Raw genomic sequence first — 9,134 nt, forward strand, 5'->3', positions numbered from 1 at the left:
GTTTATGGCCTTTATCCAGTCTACCAAAATCCACACATCATAGACCCTGTAGAATACCTTTTTCCTGACTCCAGATGAGGCAAGGAGAGGCAAGCCCCTCCTGCATTGTTTGCCATAACTCTCCCCTCACCCACCCACCAAAACAGAAGCAATATCTAGGAACCAAAATTTATTACTTCCAAAGTATTACACTCAGCAGTTGGGACTTAAATTACCTAGTCTAATTAAAACACCCGCCCCACCACATCCCCAGCACCACCACCACCAAGCAGAGCAGACGAGCACCATGGTCGGTTTGGGAGCAACAGCAAGTGGTTTTCTAATCTGCTCCCCAGAATCCATGCCTTGTCTGATGAGCGGCTCCATTCCTGGCTAGCAAAGAGATCCAGTCCAGTTGTCAGTTGTTCCACTGATAGTCCTGGCCACAAGGAAATCCCAGAAAAATATAATGCAGTCACCTTCGGAGTGGAATAATTCAGCGGAGAGAGATTGAGCATGGTTCACACCTAACAGGTTGTAGGCCAGATCCATGGCAAAACTAGGCAGGGGAGTCCAGTAAAGAGGGATCGCCCACTTCTTGCCTCTCCCCCTGTGCCCAAACCGGAGCTCAATCACTCGATGAGTTTCTTGGCTTTGAAGAAGCGTCTGAGGTAGAAGACCTGCCAAGTGGCCAGGCCCACAAGGCAGAGCATGGAGAAAATGCTGAAGTAGAAGACCCGAGCGCTGGTGGATTCTGCAAAGAGAGAAAGACAAGGCTAAGTGGCAGATCCAGCTCCGAGCTCCTAGGGTGGAGCGGTGGTTAAGATCTGGGAGACCAGAGTTCAAATCCCCACTCAGCCACAACGCTGATTTCAGGCCAGTCACAGTCTCTCAGCCTAACCCGCCTCACAGGGTTGTTGCTGGAATAAACAGGGGAGGGGAAAAGAACTACTGTATTTTTTGCTCCATAAGACGCACCTAGTTTTTCGAGGGGGAAAGCAAGAAAAAAATATCGGTATTCTGCACAGAGCATGTAAGTGGCTCTCGCTTTTCTTGCTTTAAACCCTTCCGTCCCTCCTCCCGCTTCGCTGAGAAACCAGCAGAGCAAGCTGCACAGCTCTCACTGAAGTCAGCAGAGCAACAGCGATAGTTGTGCAGCACCTCTTCTGCTGGCTTCCCAGCAAAGCGGGATGAGGGACGAAAGGGAGCCCTTACAAGGGACCGCTGAGCAGAGCTCGCAGTGGCTCTTGCTGGTTTTCTGGGAGGTGTGGGAAGGGACAGAGGGCAGCCCGTCAGTCCCTTCTCCCACCTTGTGGAAAAGCTCCCAAGAGCCACACACATGCTCTGCACGGCTCTTTAAAAGGAGCGCCGAGCAGAGCCTGTATGCATCCCAGATGTGAATGAAGGCAGGAGGCTCTGCTCAGCGCTCCCTTTAAAGAGCCGCGCGGAGCGTGTGTGTGGCTCTTGCTGGCTTTTCCCCAAGGAGGGAGAAGGGCAGCCTGTCAGTCCCTTCCCCCACCTTCCGGAAAAGCCCCCAAGAGCTGTGCTCCCTTTAAAGAGTCGTGCAGAGCGTGTGTGTGGCTTTTCCCCAAGGAGGCAGAAGGGTCTGATGGCCTGCCCTTCTCCCTCCTCGGGGAAAAGCCCCCCCACACGCTCCGCACGGCTCTTTAAAGGGAGTGCTGAGCAGAACCTCCTGCCTGCATTAGCTCCCTAAGACGCACACACATTCCCCCTTACTTTTTAGGAGGGGGAAAAGTGCGTCTTATGGAGCGAAAAATGCGGTATGTTTGTACGCCACTCATTACCTCCTCAGAGGAACGGCAGGATAATAAATGCAACAAATAACATTAGTACCTTCTAATATTTTATTGTTCGGCTTCGTTTTAGGGAGGGGCCTTGCCCTACACGCAGAAGGTCCCCACCACTGCCAAAATATATATTTTTTATGACTTTGTGGCAGGTAATGAGGGAAAGCTTCTCTTTGTAAGACTGTCACACCAGTGTAGACAGGGCAGGGAGTAGCTCTTGATACCCAAGGAGGCCTGAGTTCAAATCCCTGCAAAAGCTTAATGGCTGACCTTGGGCCAGTCACCAGTCATAGCCCAACCCTGCCTTGGAGGGTTGTTGTGAGGCAGCCTCCACCAAGATTCTTTCGACTGCAACTCCCAGAAGCTCCCACCATCCCCAGCCATTGGCCAGGTGGCTAGGAACATAGGATGTTGGAGGCCTCAAGGCTGATGGACACCATTAACAGCCAATCGAAGGCCAAAGAAGAAAGAAAGAACAAACAGCAGAGCAGGCACAGCCAACATGGTGCCCTCCAGACGTCAGTGGACTACAACTCCCAGCATCCTTAGTATGGCCAGTGGTAAGGAATGATGGGAGTTGTAGTCCAACAACGTTCTGGAGGCCACCAGATGGTGAGAGCCAGAGACGAGGCCCGCACTGCAGCCTTTCTCGGCTCCAGCGAATGACGGGGCAAGATCTCCAGCCGCCATGCTTTCGCGCCACTCACCATTGGTATCACGCATCTCCTCCTCGCGTTGTTTCATGAAAGCAAAATCTTTGACAATGGATTCGGAAAGGTCCTCAAGCCGACGAAGGTCCACCTCCAAGGGCTTGAGTTTCTCAGCCTTCGCAATCTGTGGGGAAAGGGGAGGACAGGCTGAGCCAAAGGCCAGCACAATGCCACAAGGGGAGCTGGGGCCACAGAGGGAGTGGAGACGGCCACCAACTCTGGAAACCCTTGGAAAACCCTTAAAAAAACCAGCAGCACTCTTCAGACTGGCATGAACGGCCGCAAATCTGCCAAACTCCACCGCAACTGCTCTCTCCGAAGCTCCTTGCTCAAACTCCCTACTCTCCACAGGTCTCAACGGTCGGTGCAAAGGCTTCTGGGATTGCTAGGTGCTGTTTTTGCACCTTTCTGGGCTCATTTTTAAAGTCATTCCGGGTTCAACATGCTGTGTGTGTGTGTGTGTGTGTGTGTGGTCGCGCATCAACTGGACACGTGTAAATGAGGTGTGGCCTGTATATAAACAGTTCAAATAAAAGAAACTGAAGAAGACCTTTGCTGGATCAGGTCCTTCTAGCCCAGCATCCTGTTCTCACAGAGGCCAAACAGAGGCCCTAAAGGACCTGACCCCTATAACATCCTCCCCGCCTGTGATTTCCAACAACTGGCATGCAGAGCCCCACTGCCTCCCACAGTGGGGCAAGGTGTTTGGTTGGCCGCTGTGAGAACAAGATGCTCAACCACTTGGGTCTTTGGCCTGATCCAGCTGCAGGGATCTTCTGGCGATCTCAGGGAGGTTCTGCAGGCTCACCCCCACAGATCAAAGCACTTCTGGGGTGGGATGAAGCTTGAGCTTTTCACAGGCTCCCCGTCCTGAGACAATCAAGCCACTTTTACGGGGAATGCAGGAAACATTTGCACACAGATTTACCTGCTGCATGTAGTCCACACTATGGGGGAACTGGCACAAACTCCCTGCCATATTTATTCAGAGCAGACTAAGTGCTGCACTTACGTCCTCATAATTCCGTGCCTCCACACCGTGCTTGATATTGAGGGTGATCAGTTGGTCAGGGACACGGAAATTCCCTGGAAAGAAAGAACCTGGGATTAGGGGTGAGGGGAATGAAGAGAAGGTAGGCATAGATTGAGAGGACAAGGTTAGGATTAAGGCAATAATGATGTACAGCAGACGTCCCACAACCAGGCACTCGCCATTTTTTCCAAACTTATAGTTTGGTTTAGGCAAATTATAGTCCATCACACCCGGCTGGAAAAGGCTGCAGTACAGAAGGATTTTTTAAAACCACAACACAGGCCTATTTGGACATATGGACTGTTTTTATAGATCTATATGTTTAAATGAAGATCAATATATTTTTCCTGTTAATGTCATCTGGCAATGTTGAGGTTTTATTTTTTATTTTTCCCTTTCCTTTTGTTGTATTTGCAAAATAAAATAAAAATGAAAACTTTTTTAAAAATAGGGTTTTTTAAGTTTGCAGCTTCCTATGTATATTTAAAACAGCTTGCTTTACTGGACTAAATAGAAGCATTTCTGGTTTGAAAAACACGGCGGCCAGTGCCTTCCAAACTCCCTTAGCTCAGGATGGGTTCCTTCTCGCCCAAGATCACTATGATCCTTATAATGATTAAGTCATCCTAAAATCAGTCACATGGGCAACAGGACCACCTTTCTAAGCACCATCAACTGATCTGCTGCAAAGCCCACATTCAGCAGATAGCTCCATCTTTTACCTGCCCAGCACTTGACACCATTCATCCAGGTCTGGGGAACCTTTTTGGGTGCCAAGGGCCGATCCTTATCAGAGCCAAATCTGACAGGTGGAAGAGGTCATCCATCCTACGACTGACTAGTAGGTGGGATCGTCCACAAGTCAACACCTTTTCCACTTTGATTTTAAAGTGGGAGAGGTTCACAAAGGCTTTTGGGAGATTCTTCCTCCACCCTTCTGAGACTGAAATTATATTGTGCTTCTCCTGCAAGTGACGCCCCACCACTCATGGGAGAAGTGTGTGAACTGCTTCAAGCAGCACTTGGGAGAAGGCAGATCCCAAAACAGGACCGAAGGTTGCCTTGAAGCTCTTCTCAGAAGCCCTGCTTCTCCCTCAGCCCACTGCTGCCGCTTGTCTGTTCACAGGAGCTGAGCTTTGGAGAAGGCCTTAATCTCCACCGATCATCCGATGAACAGAGATTAAATCCTGCGGTGCAATCCTATTCCCTCCTTAGTGCAGGGCACACAGCCAGTGCAGGATTAAACCTTGTCCTCCTGCTCATCAGCTGATGGGAGGATGGGCATAGCTTGGGGGGAAAGGCCTGGTTGGTCAAACTGGATCCACTGGGGGGCCAAGGCTAGCCAGAGGGGCCCGACATTCCCCAGCGGTCATATCTGATGTCAGGTGTCAAGCAAGTGGGCATGGCTTCAACCAAACTGCCTCATAGGCTATAGGCCACAGGTTCACTGCTGCTGTTCTGGAAAATTCTGCTGGTTAGGACGCAATCTCTGGTTTTTTCATTCATTCAAGGCCTACCCAGAAAAGGTGTTTGCAATGTTGTGATTAGATGTCATGCAGACTGGCCTCAAGGGGCCCTGCTTCTGGGTCAGCTCTGCATCCAGTAACCATCTCTTTTTAGACATTGTTTTTTTTCCAGTTGTGAAGCCCTAGAAATCTAGGCCAGGCCCTACAATCAATGAATGGATTGTGTGGGTTTGGTAATTAGTCAAGTGTGAGAGGTTAACACACTGCAACCAGCTGCACAGAGAGGTTGCCAAAAATCATGATTTTTATAGAGACATCATTTCCATTCTTTGAATTATTATTATTATTATTATTATTATTATTATTATTACCCGCCTTTCACCATCAGGTCCCAGGGCGGGTTACAACAATTAAAATATACAGTTAAAACTTGAATAAATGAGTTCCCAAGTTCTGACCTCTCAGCAAAAAGAAATCAGTTTTTAAAAAGATCTTGTAAGATAATGTTTCTTGCAAATTTATAGTGCTGCAGTTCTGGCAGGTGGGGGAGAAAAGTTAATGAAGAAATCTTCCATTACTGTATGGGATTACAGCTATTATAGCTGTTTTGTTTTATTCAAGTAATGTTATCTGAATACAGTGGTGCCTCGCAAGACGAAAAGAATCCATTCCGCGAGTCTCTTCATCTTGCAGTTTTTTCGTCTTGCGAAGCAACCCTATTAGGGCTTAGTGGATTAGCGCTATTAGCGACTTAGCGGCTATTAGCGGCTTAGCGACTTAGAAAAAGGGGGGGGGGAGTGAAAAAAATCGCAAGACTCGCAAGACGTTTTCGTCTTGCGAAGCAAGCCCATAGAGAAATTCATCTTGCGAAGCGCCTCGAGAAACGGAAAACCCTTTCGTCTAGCGGGTTTTTCGTCTTGCGAGGCGTTTGTCTTGCGGGGCACCACTGTAAGGATTATGGTTTTGTTTTTTAAAAAAATGGAACGGTTCTGTGGAAATCTGCACCTGGTTTCAGTCAATATGGGACAAAAGGCAAGCCTGTGTTAGAATTAATTAATGCCTCTCAGCAAAGAATGTAAACATGGTTTATTTTGCAGAGGTAAATAATATTGTAAATAAGTCTTTAACAAAAAGCCGCTAGCTTGCTGGGGACTGGCAGAAGATGGTCACAGAGCTCTGGCCTGCCTCTCTCACCTACTCACTGCATGGAATTAATTTTTACCTAGGGCTGCAGCTCAGTGGCGGAGCATCTGCCTTATGAGCAAAAAGTCCCAGGTTCAAATCCTGTCAGGTAGGGCTGGGAAAGGCTCCCTGCCTGAAAAGCCACTGACAATCAGTGGTCTGACTCTGTTCGGGATAGTGCTTAAAGGCAAATCTGAGACAAAGGGATGGAAAAAGGGGCGTGAGTTTGGGAGAAAGTCTCAATGTGAGCTACTCCCTTTTGCAGTCTGGGATCAGCTGTGAAATATGAAAATTATTCTAGAATGCTTCAAGAAGTCGTGCCTCTGAGCATGTAGGGTGCTTCCCTTCCTCACTGTACAGGCACATCAAAAACAAACCCAAATTTGGGATTAGAGGCTACTTTTTGAAACTTAAACCCGCCTGCAGAATCCATCGCCCCCATACCTGGCTGGCCATGACTCTCAAAGCAAATCTCATAGATCTCATAGTCGTCTGTGGTGAAGGCAAATTTTCCTTTCTTGGCATCATCTCTGGAGTACAAGAGGTGGCCAGAGGAGTCCGTAACCTGCAAGGAGAAAGGGCCAACTGCCAGCGTCAACTCTAGCAGAGACAACGAGTATCTGGGCATGCGCAAAATGCAAAACAAAAGCTTGACAACAAAGAGTCTCACAGCCCTTGCAAAGCCTTAACATTCACACCACACATTTAAACACCACTTTTAACAGTGGTGGTTTCCTCCTGGGAATGGTAGTTTGTTAAAAGGGGGCTCAGAGTTATCAGGAGGACCCCCCCCAGCACATTTAACAAACAACCGTTCCCAGAATTCTTTGGAGGGAGCCATGATTACTAAAGTGATGCAACAGTGGTTTAAAAATGTACAGTGTGCATTCATTGCTGCATGAAGAAGCTTTCGTGGTCTAGAATGAACTTTGTGGTTGCAGCTGCAACAGACTCCTGTACCATTTAGGTATTTTTGTGAGCCGGGGTGGGGGGAGTGTTTGTCAGCAGAAGAAATGAGGTGGGGAGATCAAAGCACAACATGCTCCTCACCCGCAAGTCTGTCCTGATCCCCGGTGCGGTGGCTTCCGAGACCACGAATTCCCCGGTGACCATCACATCTCGGTGAAGCTCCTCTTTCAGACACTTGCGCGTCTGCGGCGGAAGCTGGAAGGACAGTCCCTGGCAGCCGCCTGCAGAAAAGGCCAGCAGGGCCAAGGGACCCAGGAGTCCGGGCACCCACATCGCGGTTAAGAACCAGACAAGAGTGCAAAAAATAAAAAGGTGGAGGGGCGGGGAGAGACTGGTTCCCTGAATCCTGATTTGCTGTATGCCTTCAACCGAGCTGGATCCTTGGAGGTTCAAATCCCTTCCCCCTTGCCTGGACCCGGGTTGGTCCTTTCACACGATACCGCCTTCCCCCGGCCCCCCCAACCCTAGTATTGCCTCTCTGGTGTCGAAACCCAGTTGGCTACCCCCCTGCCCGCTTTCCCCGTATGCTCGATCTCGGATCCCCCAGCCTTCGGGGCTGCATCTGATTCTGCCCACCCCCTCTGGCCGCGGCCGCTTCCGACGTGGCGCTCTCCTACGAGTCCGCTCCGCTTGGGGGCGGGGCTTGAGGCGGAAGAGGCCACGCCCCGGTCCAAGCAGGCGGCGTGAAAATGGTCCCGGGGGCGCGCGACATTTGTCCCGCCGTGAGCAAAGCGTAGGCTGCATTTGTTTTGCAGAGTTTGGCATGAGCCGTTACGCTGGATCAGGCCAGAGGGGGCTCCACCTTGTGCAGCATCCTGTTCTTAACAGGGGTCCAAAAACAGATGGCAAGCGCTTACCAGGGAGTAAGCCTCCTTGAACGCAGGGGGACTTACTTCCGAGTGAACCTGCCTAGAATTGCATCGTTTGAACTTCATAACTTTAGATTGCAATCCCTTCGACTCGGCTACTAGGAAGTTAAATCCCATGGGATCTTATTTATGGGATTTACCTCTGAGCAAACACGTTGTTACTGTCCTGTGCCTGCAACAGCGCTGCAATTTTCACCGCCCTGCAAAGGGTTAATTTAAAGATGCACAGCCCGCGTGCTTGGTTGCTTGCTTAGGCGGCCCCCTTGTGTTCAGTGATGTCTTGCTCCCAGGAAAGTGTGTGTAGGGCCGATCGTAGAACTGCAGAGTTAGAAAGGGCCAAGAGGGTCATCTAGTCCAACCCTCTGCAGTGCAACCCCCTTACTTGCAGAAGCAAGCCCCACTGAATTCAATTCAGGTAAGTTTTGCGTGTTGGGTTGTAGCCATAGTCGGCCAACTTCACAACAACCCTGAAAAGCAGTTCACTTAAAATGTACGTCCCGATCCTACGCCTGTTTACTTGGCAGCAAATCCCGTATTTAACTCCTAGTAATCGCACACAGGACTGCAGCCTTAATTGATGGCGCATTAGAGGTACCCGAAAATACCCGAAGTTCATCATCCGCATCACTAGTGAACGTGCGAATGACCAGGCGAGTGTGCTCCTTTGCTCAGGATTTATTCCAGTACAGAAAAGATGCGCCTGTTTAAACACACCCAACGTGTGTCGGCCACCTTAGCGCGTAAGTGAGAAATTGGGAGTCAGTGACGGGAAAGTGTGACTGGACGGGTCTGAGAGTGTTCCTCGTTCAACAGCGGGAGGGAAACCGTGTCAACATCCGTTTCTTAAGAACACTACAATTCCCAGGGTTCTTTGAGAAGCCATGCTTCTTTTCAGGTCAGCGCCGCTTCCTGTGTCCAACAACTCTGCACATCAAGGTAGTATTTTGACTTTGCTCAGCAGTGGTTAGGAAACAGGACTGGTAGGTTTTGTGGATCATGAACATGCTCCCTGTGAGGAAGGGCGTTGGTGAGGACAAAAGGAACTCTGCAGAAACCCAGAGGCACTCTCACCATTTTAATTATTGTTGCTAAAAGCCAGAAGATGCTTTTAACTGAAG

At 49.5% G+C, this 9,134-nt stretch overlaps 1 protein-coding gene across 1 annotated transcript; it reads right to left on the reverse strand.

The window, feature by feature from the left end:
* Positions 1-156: 156 nt before the first annotated feature.
* Positions 157-7,751, reverse strand: LOC307205364 (transmembrane emp24 domain-containing protein 10-like). Its single transcript, XM_079957665.1, has 5 exons — positions 7,229-7,751; positions 6,623-6,743; positions 3,510-3,583; positions 2,495-2,621; positions 157-733 (listed from the first exon to the last, which is right to left on the reverse strand). Exons 1-5 carry the CDS (start codon positions 7,418-7,420, stop codon positions 612-614), a joined length of 636 nt encoding a protein of 211 aa, XP_079813791.1. The 5' UTR covers positions 7,421-7,751; the 3' UTR covers positions 157-611.
* Positions 7,752-9,134: the final 1,383 nt, after the last annotated feature.

The sequence above is a fragment of the Podarcis cretensis genome, assembly GCF_951804945.1.
Source record: "Podarcis cretensis genome assembly, chromosome: 16".
NCBI lineage: Eukaryota > Metazoa > Chordata > Lepidosauria > Squamata > Lacertidae > Podarcis > Podarcis cretensis.

What these genes read in the sequence shown, in the direction of transcription:
- LOC307205364 (XM_079957665.1), bottom strand. Translation starts at nt 7,420, where the DNA reads ATGTGGGTGCCCGGACTCCTGGGTCCCTTGGCCCTGCTGGCCTTTTCT. An exon ending in GGATCAGGACAGACTTGCGG is followed by an intron (nt 6,744 to 7,228) that starts GTGAGGAGCATG and finishes TTCTCCTTGCAG; the next exon opens with GTTACGGACTCCTCTGGCCA. An exon ending in TGAGAGTCATGGCCAGCCAG is followed by an intron (nt 3,584 to 6,622) that starts GTATGGGGGCGA and finishes CTTTCTTTCCAG; the next exon opens with GGAATTTCCGTGTCCCTGAC.